Below are 16,153 nucleotides of genomic sequence, written 5' to 3'. Positions count from 1 at the left end.
CCAACACATCGCAGCCCCAGAATTTCTCTTCCTCTCCTCAAAACCCTCAAGTGCCTCATGGTGGGGCCAATGAGGCCTGGCTGGGTGTGACAGCGGGGGGACAGCAGCCCAGCTGCCTCAGAACTGGGAGCTGGGCTCCTGTTCCACCACCACTCCAACACAGCAGCCACATGCACGGCTCATCCCTTCCCAAATTCAGTTGTTCTTCCGCTCTGATCGCAGCTCGGGACGGGCGCCAGTGTGTAATCCATCAGCGAGGGGTGGTTTCAATTTTCTCCTTGGAGGACTTCTGGGTTCTGCAGGAGGGTGAATGAACCCGCATGGAAGCCTCTGGCAGCTTTAACCAGCTCCCAGAGTGACCCATCCCTGTTATCCGCGGGGATTGCCGGGCAAGGCTTTGTTTTCCACGCGTGGTTTCCATCGGCCTGCTCCGCTGCCGCTGTCTTGGATAAGGGCTCATATAAAATGCCCTAGCCTTGATCCAACAAATGATCCTCACTTGTTCCAGTGAGGCAATGTCCACGTGCACCAGCTCTTTCCTTCACCCATCCCTTGGGGAACTTGGATGGGATGGGCAGGTCACCCCATTTCCTTTTGGACATCAGCTCCCTCTGCAAGGTTGGTATCTCCACCCGTGTCCTTTGGGAGCTGCTGTGCCTCAGGACAAAGGGCTGGATGGCTCCAGGAGCTGCCCAAAACCAGTGATGGGCTCTGGTGCCTGCTGGCGTGAGAGGGGGGAAAAAAGTGGGGCTGATGGGATCCATCTGGAAGGAAGCGGGATCATCCCTGTAAACACCTCTTACGCACTCGGAGCCTGCACTGGTGTCATTGTGGCTTTTCAGGACTAAACAAACCCCATCCTTCCAAATTCCCTGAGGTCACAGTGTCACAGATGGTTTAATTCCTGACTTTGGGACACGCTTGTCCACACCAGGAGCTGCACTGGGGGTGAGGGGATGTACTTCCCAGCAGCCTCCTGCTCCCGCATGGAAACGAGCAGCTCCCTGGGGAAGCCTCTCAGCACAGGGAGGGCCGTGCTGGCCACTCCCTCCTCGCAGGGCCATCGGTGCCCAGCGCTGCCCTCTTCCCTCCTGCTCACCTCCCAGGTCAGCCACAGGAAACGGGAGAGGGCTGGCTGCTGGCCAGGAGCAGGGATCCGGGGCAGGCAGCGGGTACCACCCATGCCACACCTCTGCTCTGCCCCGGAGGGCTGCCCTCTCCCTGGGGACTGCTCCGGGCAAGCCAGGCTGCTCCAGCAGCTCCTGCAATGCAGGCCAGCAGGGATGGGGACTCCTGGCTGGGAATCACAGTCAGGATTCCAGCAAAAAATCGTTGCTTCACCTTCCCTTCCCACATGGAGGTTCCCACTCCAAACCAAGCAAACTTCTCCTGGCACCAGTCCCTTTCTCCCTTCTTCCTCCACTGCCCAGCCCTGGAGCAGAAAGGTTCAGAGGGAGATAAAGACATGAAAAAACCAAGATTTTTCTTTGGAAAATCCCAAGCTTGTTTGCACTGTGCCTTCAGAGACGTTTCCCTGGAAAAATGGCTGTTTGGGAACCCTTTCACCCACTTCCCAGAGCTGGGAGCAGCCTTCAGTGTGACTGAAGCCATTGGGAGCAAAGCCCTCCTCCCAAGACTCCCACACTAAGGGCTGAAACTCCTTGGCGCAGCCCCAAAACTTCACCATCCAGTCTGGGATGGGGAACGTGGCTCTAGGTGCAGCCAGCCCAGGCTGTGGAGGGACAGAAGACACGGACAGGGCTGCAGGGCTGGATGGATCTGAGCCCTGTATTCCCTCCCATCGTCAACCTGCTATGGAATCCTCATCCCATCTGCTCCTTCTCCTCCCCTGGGATGGGAGGGATCCAGCCAAAGGGTGGGAACACAGCTGATGGAGGTGATGACATCTAAAAGCCAGCCTGTGGTGAGGCTCTGAAAGAACACACACAGCCCCTGGAGGTGCTGAAAGCCATTCCCTTCAGGAATAAACCAGGACCCCATTTCAGCCAGGCTTCCCAAAGCAGCATGGACTTCTGGGAGTGCATTCCAAGGACAAGAGTTTTCCTAGAAGAACTGAACTACATGCCTTCATCTGAATCCTCACCATTCCAAGGATTTAGGTTAAAAGAGGCTCAGGAAATTTGTGTTTGTTCCAGTTTGGGAATGGCATTGCTTAGAAAGGACTGGAAATTCAAGCTGTGCATTACAGAATTCCCACCCTGGAGGTTCAGTCAGGATCCTTGTTTGGTGCCAGACCAAGATGTGAACACCTAAACCTCGTGGGAAGCATTTCTAAGGATAAAGGAGTCCATGCCTGCCATGACTTGCTCCCACCAGCTCCATGTCATAGGAGAAGGGGACAGAAAATGCCATGGACACCCAGCACCCTCCACACCCCCAATCCTTGAAGGACAAATATTCCATGATCCTACAACAAGCACCCTGTGAGTGGGCCAGGACTAAAACCACTGGGAATGTTTGAGCAAGCACTGCTGCTGGGCAAAATCATGGAAGCCCTGGAAGCTTTGTCTGGAGGTGGGAAAGGCTTTGGAAGCTGGCTCTGAACACACCCCACAGCAGGGGGGAAGGGTGGAAGGAAGCAGGGGTTTTTGGTTGGAATTTGGGGCTTTTTTTCCTGTATTTCTCCCTGCTGGGGCTCTGCAGCCATTGTTGTGTTCTCCAAAGAGTCTGGCCCCACATTGCAATAAAAACAAACCACAGGAAGGAAAGGAATTAGCAGGGAAAGGAAAAGCAGCAGTGGGAACAAGGACTCAGGCCCAAAATAAACCCACTGGCTGCTGCTGGGGGTGCAGGTAGGAGAGGTTACACAATGGAGCTTAGGGGTGAAATCCTGGCTTTTTGGATTTATTACTACAGGTGAGCAGGGTTGCAAGTGGCTGGAATAACAGGAAACAGCCCTATGCACTGGGATATGGGAAGGAATTTCCTTGAAATCTGAGGTTTCCTAGAAACTTGAACTAAGAGGGGAGCAGAGGCAGCACCTGGAAAAGACTGGGCATCGTGGGCAGAGGAAGCAGCCTCAGCTGGGGTTACCACTTTATCCTTATGGATTCTGAGAAGAAGCAGAGACCAAGGGTTTGGCACTGCAGGTTTGTCTCAGCTGCTCCCCAAGCCCCTGCTGTGCTCTGCCAAGGCAAATGTACACAGGATCCAACAGGAAATCTTCCCGGGGCTGCTGCTTCCCCTGCGTCACTCCCACTGGAGCTGCAGGGGTGGGGGGGACTTGCTGGACCCAGGGCAGCGTGGACACAGGGGCTGTGCTCACCTCGAGCTGCTTCCTGCTCCCCAGGAAGGGAATAAACTGAAAACAAAACCACCTTGAGGCTGCGTCTGCTGCTCCCCAGGAGACATTTCCCTGTAGGCAAACCAGAGCCCATCCACTTCCCAAACAGGGAATGGGGTAGGGAGAAGCTGGAAGGATCTCACCTTACAGCCCCCAAGATCCCTGAAGGAACTGGAAGGAGTGTGGAGCCAGGTGGCATTGGGCTCTTCTCCCAGGGAACAAGCAGCAGGACAAGAGGAAACAGCCTCAAGTTGCTCCAGGGGAGGTTTAGATTGGATATGACAGAAAATTCCTTCCTTAAAAGCGTGGTCAAGCACTGGCACAGCTGCCCAGGGCAGTGGTGGAGTCCCCATCCCTGGAAGGGTTTAAAAAATGTGTGGATGTGGCACCTGGGGACATGGGTTAAAGGTGGCTTTGGCAGTGCTGGGTTGCACTACACCTCAGAAGGCTTTTCCAGCCTTACTGCTTCCATGATTTCTGCTGCTGCCTGGCAGAGGGAAGCCCAGGTCTGTCCCAGAAACACATCACCAGGGAGGTTTTGCCATTCCAACTCCAACAAACACTTTATTCCCATCAGCCTCACCCGTCCTCACGGAGGACAGAGCGCAGGAGGGGAGGGAGCTTTTCCAGACTGGTTCCATGTGGGGGCAACAAGGGACAACCAAGGCCATGAGGAGCCATTCCCAAATTCCACCATGACCAAGGAGTCTTTGCTAAGCTGGTGCATCTTCAAATTTCCGACCAATTTTTGGGACTTGGTAGTTAGGAGAGCCCACAGAGGCCTTGAAAGACTCTTTTCCCAACCAGTTTTGGGGCCTAACACAGCCCAGTGCACTTCCAACAGCATCAGTATTCCTGCCCCAAAACCAGACTCTCAACCAACACCACACTCTGGACTCAGAGAGGAAGGGGAGGAAGGGCTGGCCTTAAAAATATCACCCCAAAACAACAGGAATTTGGAAGAAATTTACACAAAGGACATAAAAAGCAGGAGCAGCTATGAAAATATGTTGAGATGGCCAAGAAAAGTCACATCAAAATATATTTAAAAACCAGAATTCCAATCTGTGTGGAATTTAAAACTCCTTTCCCCACCTATGTTTTCCTGCTCAAGGAATCTCTGTTGTTCCAGGACGTGGAACATGATAGGCAGCACCAGTTATGTCCTGAAAAAGTATTTCCCCAAACTCTGAGCACTTCCATAATTTACAAACCAAAGATGAGCTAAACCTCAGCCATTGCCCCCCTCCCTCTTCCCCCTTCTACAGTGGGCAGGAGAAAAGACTGCAAACAAATCTGACTTTGCATTTCCAGGGAAGTCCAGTTTTTCCACACATCAATATCCCTGCAATCCGTTGTAGACCTTCTGCACTGATCCTTGCTTCAACAGCTGCTTGAGACCTGCAAGGGAAGGCAGAGTGTCACAGAGCACAGCAAAGATGTCAGGATGATTCTTCCAGCACTTCTTCCCCATTCCTGAAATCCCATACACTGAACACTCCAAGGAATGGGCAGTTCAAGGATCTGTCAGTATCAAATTGTTACCAAACAGGCTGAAGAGTGAGTCAGCCCTTAAATCCATAACAGCTCATCTCCTGGGGTCGGCACGGCACGACAGGGAAGGGCTGGCAGGTCTCCACTGCTGCTTAAAGGGCAAGCCCACAGGGAGCAGAGGAAGCACAGTGGCAAGGGTGGATGTGTCACTGTTTTTTCCAGAGATTAGAGAGGGAGTCCCCCTCTGATTAACTCAGCCTGGTCACTCACTGCCCTGGAGCCCCTCAGGACACAGCTCAGAGCAGCCTCAAAAAACACTGAGCCCAAAACAGAGGGAAACTCCCAACGCTGTGGGCGACCTTCAAATAACTAAAAGGAGGACATTGAGGGCTGGAGAGTGTCCAGGGAAGGGAATGGAGCTGGGGAAGGGGCTGGAGCACCAGGAGGGGCTGAGGGAGCTGGGGAAGGGGCTCAGCCTGGAGAAAAGGAGGCTCAGGGGGAACCTTCTGGCTCTGCACAACTCCTGACAGGAGGGGACAGCCAGGTGGGGGTCAGACTCTGCTCAGTGGAGCAAGGGACAGGATGAGAGGAAATGGCCTCAAGTTGCTCCAGGGGAGGTTTAGATTGACTAACAGTAATGAAACCAACCAATTTACTTGTACAGAAGAAAATTCCAACCTTTCAGGCATGCAAATCCTTCAGGAAATTCTGCTGAATAACAGTTTGTCTCCCTGCAACCCTTGTCCTGCTTGTCTATCCTTAAACCTTTTTGCCTACACATTCCACTGTCCTTGAAAACCAGTGATGGGATGCACAAGGGTCACAGTAGCTTTGTTAAAATACTGGAAAACTGCCCTGGAAGTAGTAACTGGAAGCAGGATGTCTCTCTGCCAGGCAAGAACTTCTCATGTTCCTTGCCTGATGGCCAGAGACGCCTGAACTTTTTTCAGGAACACCAGGACAAAGTGAACCCCTGTCCAGGAGTTGCTCATTATTAGGAACAGGTCATTCTCCAAGGCAAATTCACTTCCTCTCCTGCATCCAGAGGAGCCTCCAAGTCACTTTCCAGCTGGTGGGCGACAGGATGTGGCTCCTGGCTGTCTGGTTCTTAAAAAGGAAGGCTGTAACTGGAGAAAGGAGTGCTCCAGGAACCCTGAAAAAATTTGGATTGGCACCATCCCACACTTAATTTCCCAGCAGCTCCCACACCTCTGGCAGAACACCCTCAGTAGTGCACAAGGTATTTCAACATGTACCCGAGGTTTAATCAGGAATTCCAACCAGGAATCCTAACAATTGGTGCTACTGCACTTCAGGCACTTTTTATTGGAGCCTGAAGTCAGTTTTTCCTTTGAAATGTTGCTGATACCAACTAGAAGTGACAGGTTACAGTACAGAGAGAGAGGAAGCTCTGATCAGCAGTGATCAAGTCCCACTGCAGGAAAGAAGGGATATTATTTCTGTGACTCCAAAGCTGGGGGTGGTGCTCTTGGAGCCAGAGTTATCTTCTGACAGCCCCGGGAGCTGGATATGTGGTCAGGAGATAAGGAATGAGGACCACTGCCAACAATAAGGAAAAAAGGGATGTTTTGAATTCTGAAGCCCACAGTTTTCCATTGATTGTGTACACTCAGCTGCTGCCACACACAGGGACAGACCTATTCCCTCATAAAACTCCTGATATCATGGATGTTTGGAGATACCCAGCACACAGAAAGTCATCTGCCCAGTCAGCTTCCCCTGGGAAATGTGGAATTGCTTTGGGAGGGAAACAAACACCCTGTGCCTGAACACACCCATGGCAGTGCCATCATCTCTGTTCCAGGATATCCGTAGAGGTGTGTGAGCAGTTCTGTCAGAAACATGGAGGTTCTGTCTCAGTGTCCTCTAAACTGCCAAGAGCAACAGCTGGAATAACCTCACATCTGTTTCAGAGCTGCTATTGCCTGATGAAGCTTCTGGAAGGGCAGCAGAGCCTGGACTGAGACTCCACAGTGATGAGGCCCTTGTGCCCTGTACAACACTCTTGGAACAAGAGGGAAAGCACAGGGATAAAACCATGAAGCAGGATCACTCTAAGCCCAGCCCAAAGAGCTGCAGGAAGAGCCTCGGGACATCTGGAGCTGCAGACGCAACTGGACTGCACAGGGCAGCTGGCACAGTGAGGCCAAAGCAGTGGAATAAAACACACGCAGCACTTGGCTTCCCACTACAAACTTGAGGAGTCCAGGAAATCCACTTAAAGAAGTCAATCCACTTCAGAAGAAGCCCTGCAAGAAGTTCTGGGGATGGGGATTTCCTGAAGAGCTGCACTAGTACGTGCCAGGAATATCTTTGTCCTGTGGCAGAGGATGAGGCCCTTGATTCCCACTCTGATGTGGAGCAGCAGAACCACAGAGGCTGCTGGAGCAAAGAATTCCCTGCTGGGAGTACAGGATTTAAGGATTTACCCTTCTGGCAATTTTAGTATTCCTACATGGTTCATCAGGTTTCTATTTGAAGCTGAGCAGCAGATCTGTCCTAGAGGGAGCAGGGTGGAAGGAGCTGTGGGAAGGAACAACCCTTCTCCTGACACAGTGTGACATTCCTTACCCTCAGCAGCAGAGGGATTTCCACAAGTCTCCCCTCCAAGAAAGTAGCAGCAGGGGCTGGAAAACCCTTTGTGATCCCATTCCAGCCGAGGCAAAGCAGACAGAGGCTGAGCCCAGCAAGGCTGTGGGGTCAGACAGATGGGCAGCACCAAAACAAAACACCTGCAAACTTGCCAAGAGCTGCATTCCAGCAGCAGCACGTGCCAACCTCAGCCACAACCGCAGCAGCCAAGCTCCCTCTCTTCCAGGGGAAGTGGGAGTTCATCACAGGCCATCAGCCAACTGTGTCATGTTGGACAAGGGGCACGGGGACAGGACAGCCCCTCCTGGCTGCTCCAGCCCCTGGAGGAGCTGTGCCAGGCTCAGGCTGAGGGCTCTGGGCACGCACCTTCCCGCTGCTCCGGCGTCAGCTGCTCCTTGGGGAACTCCACGTCGAAGGTGATTATTAGGGAGCCTTTGATGTTGTTGTTATCAAAGTTTGGAAGACCTTCTCCCTTCTTCCACAGCTTGGCGCCGGGTTTTGTGGTTTTATCCCGCACAATGTGAACCTGGAGAGAAAAGGAAATTTAGAACATTAGTGGTGTTACAGGATCCCAGGATCACTGAAAGACTTCCAAGATCACTGAGTCCAAGCCAAGACTGATTGTGACCTTGTCAACACAGCACTGAGGGCCACATCCAGATGTTCCTTGGACACCTCCAGGGACAGGGACTTCACCACCTCCCTGGGCAGCCCATGTTCTGTGTGTGCACCCCAATACTCCAACACTCTTTCCAAGCCACTGGAAAGCTCCAACTGGCATTGATTCCTTGCCAAAACCAGTGATATCCCACGGGTCCAGGCTGTTTTACTGGACACATGCCAGAACTAACACCACGCTCTGCTGGGAGAGCTCACAGGAAGTGAGGCACACACTGTGCACCCCTCATAGAGAGTCCACTGGCCTGGAATGCTCCAACAGAGGGAATACTGTACATAACCAGACCCTGAGCAAGCCAACCCTGAGCACGGAGCTGCAGGTGAATTTGGGATGCACACAACACCCTGGGCCTCACCTTGTGCCCATCCAAGTGGGCAATATCCATCTCAAAGCCTGTCAGTGCCTCGACCAGCGAGATTGTCACGTTTGTGTACAAGTCATCTCCTCTCCTTTCAAACACTGGGTGCCTGTGGAAATAAAAGCCATTGAACTTTACTCCTTCACCAGAGGGGAAACAGGTCCTTGAGCTTCTTTTCTTCTGTTTGGGAGGTTGGAGAAATCATAAATAGGAGGGGAAGTGAGGAATGAATCAAATTTAGCCTCATTTTCCTGTGTAAGATATGCACTGATAAGTGTCTTTTCTATTTCTAGGGCACTGAGTGGTGAGGTGTGGCAAGAAGTCCTGACTCACACAGCAATTTTCTTAGTAGTGCATTTCCTTACAAGATTGTGTGCTAGAAAAAACGAGATATTTATTCTGAATCACACATGGCGAATTCAAGCCAAAAAAAAAAAAGACTTTGATAATTCCACTTTTAACAGCATCAAGTCCAGCTCCTCCAGCACCACGAGGGCTGAGCATCCTGCACAGCCCTGAGTGCCAGACCTGCACCTGCCCTGCTGAAGGACAAGCTCCATCTGGTCAAGTAAGAGCCTAACTAGGCTGGAGACTTACTTAAGAACTTTTATTCGGAAGCGCAAATCTCCTGGCTCCCCATCCACGTGGGGCTCACCTGTGGGGGAGAAAGAAAAGTTTTCTTTAAAGAAAATAGTTAGCACAAGTGGAGATACAAGCAGGATATTAGAGACTTGCAGCTCACAAGTTAAAGGAAAAAAAACCCAACTAATTGATCTTTAGATGACCAAAATTGTGCTTAAACATCTCCTGAAGAGCTTAGGGCTTTATGGGTGTTGCCTCAGCAAGGTCACACCCCTGCTCTTCTGAAGACCTGTCTGCATGTTAATGATGTCCTTTAGTCACTGAAGGGCACAGGGGATCCTTTCAAAGGCTCAAGCCTGGAACAGAAGCTCAGGGTGTTGTGCATGTCCCCATTGCCAGCTAAGGGAGTGGAACTGTGTTATCCAGACTAGGAATGTGCTCCTGGATTTCAGCACATGCAGAGAACACAGCACTTCCAGCCACATGGGGGGCTTGGGCACTGCCAGAGCCAGAGAAGCATGGAGGAGGAGCAGCTCGGAGCTGAGCACACACTCACCTTCCCCAATGAAGGGATACTCCATGCCATCCCTCACCCCCGGCTCTATCTCCACTTCCAGCGTCCTCTCCTCATTCACCAGCCTGAAAATGGGAAGAGCAACCCAGCACTCAGTTTTCAACTTGATTTATTTATTTCAACTTCATCTCAACTTTTAATCTGTGTCCCTGGTGTAAGGAGAACACCCCCACAAGCTCACATATGCTCTCATCTAAACCAAGAGAGTCAGAGCTGCCTTTCTGGTGAGCTGAGACTCAGGGAGCAGAGAAGGTGAAGCTGAAAGCTCCCAAATACACAGTCAGCATCAGGGGCTGTGACTACAGCATGGCATTCCATACCCAGCTGTTCCCAGCTGTGTGCTTCCCGTTCAGATTCTGCTGTGGAACTTCCACTGCAGTGTGAGTGTGCAAGGGATAAAAGGCTGGAAGAGGAAACTGGGGAGCTCTACATCCAGGAGATGTAAGAGTCAAGAGTGGCTCCGGGGAAATGCGAAGCCGGTGTTAAACCTTCCCAAAGTCCCCAGCTCTCCCTGGGAACACAGGCACGCTCCCCCACCTAGCGGTGGGATTTGGAATACACATCCCTATATTGATATCACTACATAAAATCACGGAATTTAGGATTCTGTGGAGCAGGAACGAGTACCAAACTCACTTGACGTTGGGACACTCATCACAAACAACTTCCTGAGTCATCTGGAAGCGCCCAGGCCCCAGCTGGGTGGTTCTCATCTCCTGCCTGCAGTTGCATTTCCGTTTGCCAGGTGCCTGTCTTGCCACTGGCTTGTTCCTGACAACCTGCAGGGAAGAGGGAGAGGCTGATGTCAGTGTTCCTGGGTCTCCACACGGGTCTGGATTCCTCTGAACAGAGAATGGTTTGGGTTGGAAGGGACTTTAAAGATCACCTAATTCCAGCCTTGTGCCGTGGGCAGGGACATGCTGTTGTGTGGTGCTGCCACAACAGCTCCAAATGTGGCCTTGGCAAAACAATGACAGGTTTTCACCTTGTGATCACATGTTAAACACCAGAAAAGCTCTCTCTGGCATCACTATTGCCATTCTCTTTCCACACTTTTCCACTAGGATGGAACACCCCACACTTTGGTTATGACACTTCCTTGTCCCACAAAATGGGGAAATTATCTGGAGGCCCCCCAACAGCTAAAACATAAAATCCAATGGAAAGCCAACATGCAGACAGGAGGGATTGTCAGCACCAGAGATGGAGCTTGTTTGAAAGAATATAATAATTTTCCACATACTCTTCTCAGTTATATAATCTGGAAACTTGCAGTGACATGTTTGGCCTTAGAAGGAGACTGAAAAATCCTCAATGTGGTTTTACAAGAATTGCAAAGTGAATTTGAAGCTTATGAGCAGCCCCTCAAATATCCCTACACTCTACAGAGGGATAATTTACACCTCTTCCAACTGGGCTGCTGCACTAATCAAGCTGAGCTGGTGACTGACAACCAACAAATCAGTATTATCACACTTTATGGAGACACTGCCAGATGCAAAAGGTGAATAAATGTGTGGTTTCTTCAGTAAACTACAGGAAACAGCACCACAACCAGACACAGAAGAGGAGCATCTATTTCAGCTCTAATTTTTGGGATAAGATATTCTGAGCTCTGGTCAGGCACCTCAAACCTGGGAACACAAACACTGAGACAAGTGAACTTACTTCTACAAAGTTTCCTGAATACACCTCCTCCAGTGTGACCTCCAGGTCCACAATGATGTCACTTCCTCGGGGAATATTCCTGTCTTGCTGGCGAGGGTTCCCTCCAAACATGAATCCAAAGTCCCCAAAGAAACTGGAGTTAAGCACACTGGTTAGGTCAGGAAGGAATTCTGGGCAAATGCTTCTACTCCACTAAAAAGCAGCCTCCTCACAGTCCTAAAGCTCCAGAGTAAACCCAGGAACCTCTTCTTGCTCCTACAGAACACAACTAAAGTCTTCAAACACAGCAGCCACTTTGGAAGAGTTTTCTGCACTAAAAAAACCCAAAATTTGGAGCAGAACACTCAAAATCTGACCTCTCCAGACTGCACTGCTGCTCAGCTGCCACCACCAAAAGGGGTAAACTCTCTGAGTAGCACTGCAAATTGCTGCTAGCAGGTTGGGTTTTTGGTTTTCAGTAGTTTGAGGAGAAGAGGGATGAGGAAAACTCCCTGGAATCCTGCATACTGTCCCTCAGAACAGAGCAGAGCAGCAGTGCAAGTCCTCACCCAGGATTACGGGAGCTGAGCAACTTCTGGAATTATTTTAGGAAATTTATCCAAAGGGGAAGAAAATCAGGCTCTGTCCAAGCAGTGTGCAAGTGCCTTTGGTTCTTAATGCTCCAAAGTCTACAGGGGCTGTGCAAGTAACCACAGCATTGCTTTGCAGAAGGAAAAGTGTCCCCAAAGTGATGTGTGACAACAGGTTAAACCCCAATCACACACGGAGATAACCTGAGAAAGTTTCCACATGTTTGAAGCAGGTGCTGCACCTGAAAAATCACCCACAGTGCCCAGAGGTGCCCACCTCTTTATTGGTTCCTGTTTGCAGCAAGGAGTGGGGCACACCAAAACTGGAAATTGCATGTGGGATACCCACTGTAAATGTATTTCTTCCAATTCTCAACTTGCACATCAGAGACCCTGGGCCAGGTAAAAACCCCATCAAAAGGGTGCTTGAGCATCACAGAATCAGAGCAGCAGCTGCAGGACAGCCCAAAAGGGTTCAAACTCCTTACTGGGAGAAGATGTCTCCGTGGGAGCTCTGGTGCCCATCCTTCAGGCCCTCCTCTCCATAGGCATCGTACTGCTTCCTCTTCTCCTCGTCTGACAGCACCTGGAAAAGGCAGGGATGGAGGAAAGGCTCATCTGGGGCTCAGGGGAGGTGTTGGACAAGGCTCTGAGGGCCCCCAGCACTTTTCACTGGGGATTCTACAGGAGCCCTGCTTGCTGTGCTGTCTGGAAAAGTTAAGCTCACAACAAGTACATTTCATTCATTAAAAAAAGCAGGAGCAGCCTGGAAAACATAAACAGTGAGTTTATCTTAAATATTAAAAAAAGAATCACAAGGAATAACTCAAATTCTACAAAGTAGGACATGCTGAGGCAAACAATTACATACCACCATTCCTATGTCTCAGCCATGACTTTTAAGCATCAATTTTATTTCCTAAGTTTGGATCTTTGCTCTTTCCTGCCTCAGAGATCCAGAAGTCTCTGGTCACATTTAGTCTTCCCTGCCCTTCCTGCCCCATTGATCATATTTGGAAAAGCCAGAGTTGGCAGGTTGGCTTTCAGAAGGCTGTACAGGAGTGGGAACAGGTGGAGAAGCAACTCAACAGGTGGAGAAGCAGCTAAAAGATGAAAACCAACTGAATTTGGGGCGTTTGGAGAAGCTGTGGCTGCCCCATCCCTGGAAGTGTCCCAGGCCAGGCTGGACAGGGTTTGGAGCAGCCTGGGATAGTGGAAGGTGTCTCTGCCCATGGCAGGGGGTGGGACTGGATGGGCTTTAATGTCCCTCCCAACTCAAACCATGCTGAGATTCTGTGGAATTACAATCACTGATAGATGGGAAAACAGGGAGAAAATCAGCGGTGACTTCACTACTTCCACCCAGCAGGTAAGGGTTCAGTTCTCCCTCTGCCACTTGAGATTCCCATGGAAACCCCTCCCAAATCCATCCTGAGACTCATGACTCTGTGTAGAAGAGTCTCAGCTCCCTCTCCTGGGATCAGACTCCTTCCTAGTTGGAACACCTGAATTCAGAGCACACAGCTCTGGGCTGGAATCACCAAGCCCGTGAAAATGAAGACACTGAGCAGGTTCATTAACCCACTTTCCCCTCAATTTTTTGGGAAAGCTTTGCCATAATCAGCTACCCAGACCCTGGGCAGCAGTGCTGTTAACAGAGGCTTTGTGGTGAGGAAAATTCTGCTTTATAATGGTTACCCAATTCTGGTTTCATTTCACCCAAAACAACCAAATCCACTCACTGTGTCCCACAGCTAACTCAGCAGAAGGAGTTCCAAGCTGTCCTGAATAAACAGATAAAGACCTGGCAAGGAAGGGCATCAAAAGCTTCCCCCAAACCTCACACACATCAATACTGGCTTTCTGATTTGATTTCACAAACATTTCTTCACTCAGCTTTTAAATAGAAAGAATAATCTCAGCTGCTGGCAAACACTTCAACCACCTGGAACTCGAGGAAGAGGCAGAGAAATCCTTTGCCAGCAGAAAGTGCCAACAAGATCCCAGCTCACAGAAGCAGCACCAAGCTCACAGCTCCACGTGCATCAATCCTGAGCTGCTGCAAATGATAGAGGATTACTTATTTCCACAAAAAAAAGTCTTTCTAGTCATTTTCCCTGTGACAATAAAGCCAGTTTATTTAAGTCAGAACTAAAAAGGGGTCCCAGCTTTTAGAGAAAACAAAAGTGAACAATTTATTTTCTCAACACAGAGAAATAAATGCCAGCTGGTTCTCCCACTTCCTCTTTTGAGGAATATTTGCATATCTGAGGAGCACCAGGGATGGAAGCAGGAGCCAGGCTACAAACCCTTTTCCCTGCAGCTGGGTTCATCCCAAAGGACCCCAAGCTCCCACCCAAAGAGCAAGTCCCTGCTAGGAATTTCTGCCAGTGGAATTTCTCAGCACCACCTTCCTCTGGGTCTCTCAAGGGGGAGCAGGAGCAGGTGGAGTCCAGCAGTGACAAAAGGAGGACCAAAAGGACAGAAACCATGCAGGAAACAGCCTGCATTCCACCACTATGCATGTACAGCCAAGGCAAGCAGGCTTTGCCTTCACACCTCTGGGCAATACAATAATCTGTATTTGATTTATTTAATGCACTGGGCTATTAGTGTGGGGCATCATCTGCATGCCACAGCATCATCATGGAATAACAGCAATCCTGCTGTGCCCCACAATTACTTTTCTCACTCAATATCCTCCAGACCCAAGGCCAGCACCTTTCACTTCCCAGCAGCTCAGACTAATCCCAGCCAGGCCCTGCACACACTTGGAGCTGCTGCACCTCCACTCCTGCCTTGAGGAACTGGGAATAAATCCCAAAGAACTTTAAGCTGGTGCCTTGGCTTCCTCCTGGCTGAGAGAGCTGAGGTGTTGGATTGTCCCCTGGCAGGAACAGCTCTGCAAGGAACCTGGTGTGCTCTGGATCTTTGTTTTTCATTTGGGAGAGTATCTGGAATTGGATGTATTAACAGGGGCAGGATGGGATTTGGTGTAGTAATAGGGGGAGGATGGAAAGCAACCTGTCCTACCTTGCAAGGTGTTTGTGTTTAGCCAGGAGAGCTTGGAAATCCTTCTGCTGAGTTAGCTGTGGGACACAGTGAGTGGATTTGGTTGTTTTGGGTGAAGTGGAACCAGAACTGGGTGTCCCTTATAAAGGTATGCTTTGGATCTTTGTTTTTCACTTGGGAGAGTATCTGGAATTGGCTGTATTAACAGGGGCAGGATGGGATTTGGTGTGGTAATAGGGGGAGGATGGGAATTGATGAGAAGAAGGATGGAAGGGAATTTGATCCCTGCCCATGGCAAAGGGATGGAATGAGATCCCCTCCAACCCAAACCATCCTGGGATTCTGTGATAAAAAGAGATGTGGGATGGAATTCAATATATTAACAGGGGGAAGATGGAATTTCACATGGTAACAGGGGGAAGGACAGATTCCTGCTGCACCTTAGGGAAGAGCCTTTAATTCCCTCCAAACCTCCTTCCCCAGCCCCTGAACGCTGCAGGATGAATCCTCACGAGTCTCCAAAGCCAAGCTCCAGCCTGTTTCACCGTGAGCCCCCCACCCACCCTCCCCAGCCCGGGAGGACACTCCCGGCTCCCGGCCCCACCTCGTAGGCAGCGCCCAGGTCCTGGAACTTCTCCTGCGCCCGGGGGTCGTCGGGGTTCCTGTCGGGGTGGAGCTGCAGCGCCAGTTTGCGATAGGCCTTCTTGATGTCCTTGATGGAGGCGCCGCGGGACACCCCCAGGATCTTGTAGAAGTCTCTCCTGCCGCGGGGGGAGCGAGAAGGTGAGGGGAGGGGAACGGGGGGAGCGAGAAGGAGAACGGGGATGGGAGACAGGGGACGGAGAGGGGAGGGGGGGAAGGGGAGAGGGGAGAGCGATGAGGGGAAGCCAGCGGGGTCCCCTCAGCGCCGCGGCCGCCACCCTGAGCAGGGGCAGGCCCGGGCTGAGGCGGAACCCCCGGCCCGAGGGCGCGGCCGGCACTCACCCCGCGGCGGCCTCCCCGCAGAGGTAGAGCAGGAGCAGGCACAGGCGGCCGATCCAGGCGGGGGCCATGGCGGGCCCGGCCCTGCCGGCTGAGGGGAGCGGCGGCAGCGGCGCGGCCCGGCGGCTCCGCAGCGCCCCGGCGGCCGCCGCCAGCCAATGGGAGCGCGGGGTGTTCCGCGCCAGCCAATCCGAGCGCGCCGCCGCGCCCCGCCGGCCAATGGGCTGCTCACACTTCACCGCCGCCGGCCAATCGCCTGCCGGAGCGTCGCCGCCGAGCGCGCCGGCCACGCCCCGCCGTCCCTCCAGGGCGACTTCCT

The 16,153-nt window shown here is 51.5% G+C and overlaps 1 protein-coding gene across 1 annotated transcript; it reads right to left on the bottom strand.

The window, feature by feature from the left end:
- Positions 1-4,328: 4,328 nt before the first annotated feature.
- DNAJB11 (DnaJ heat shock protein family (Hsp40) member B11) lies at positions 4,329-15,994 on the bottom strand. Its single transcript, XM_064435635.1, has 10 exons — positions 15,838-15,994; positions 15,458-15,614; positions 12,330-12,427; positions 11,273-11,405; positions 10,241-10,383; positions 9,587-9,669; positions 9,046-9,103; positions 8,446-8,557; positions 7,778-7,937; positions 4,329-4,705 (listed from the first exon to the last, which is right to left on the bottom strand). Exons 1-10 carry the CDS (start codon positions 15,903-15,905, stop codon positions 4,641-4,643), a joined length of 1,077 nt encoding a protein of 358 aa, XP_064291705.1. The 5' UTR covers positions 15,906-15,994; the 3' UTR covers positions 4,329-4,640.
- Positions 15,995-16,153: the final 159 nt, after the last annotated feature.

The sequence above is a fragment of the Passer domesticus genome, chromosome 11 (assembly GCF_036417665.1).
Source record: "Passer domesticus isolate bPasDom1 chromosome 11, bPasDom1.hap1, whole genome shotgun sequence".
Taxonomy (NCBI): Eukaryota; Metazoa; Chordata; class Aves; order Passeriformes; family Passeridae; genus Passer; species Passer domesticus.
Note: the sequence above shows the minus strand (reverse complement) of the source record. Positions and strands in the feature narration are given on the sequence as shown.

What these genes read in the sequence shown, in the direction of transcription:
- DNAJB11 (XM_064435635.1), bottom strand. Translation starts at nt 15,905, where the DNA reads ATGGCCCCCGCCTGGATCGGCCGCCTGTGCCTGCTCCTGCTCTACCTC. An exon ending in CACGGAGACATCTTCTCCCA is followed by an intron (nt 11,406 to 12,329) that starts GTAAGGAGTTTG and finishes GCTTAACTCCAG; the next exon opens with TTTCTTTGGGGACTTTGGAT. An exon ending in ATTCAGGAAACTTTGTAGAA is followed by an intron (nt 10,384 to 11,272) that starts GTAAGTTCACTT and finishes TCTTCCCTGCAG; the next exon opens with GTTGTCAGGAACAAGCCAGT.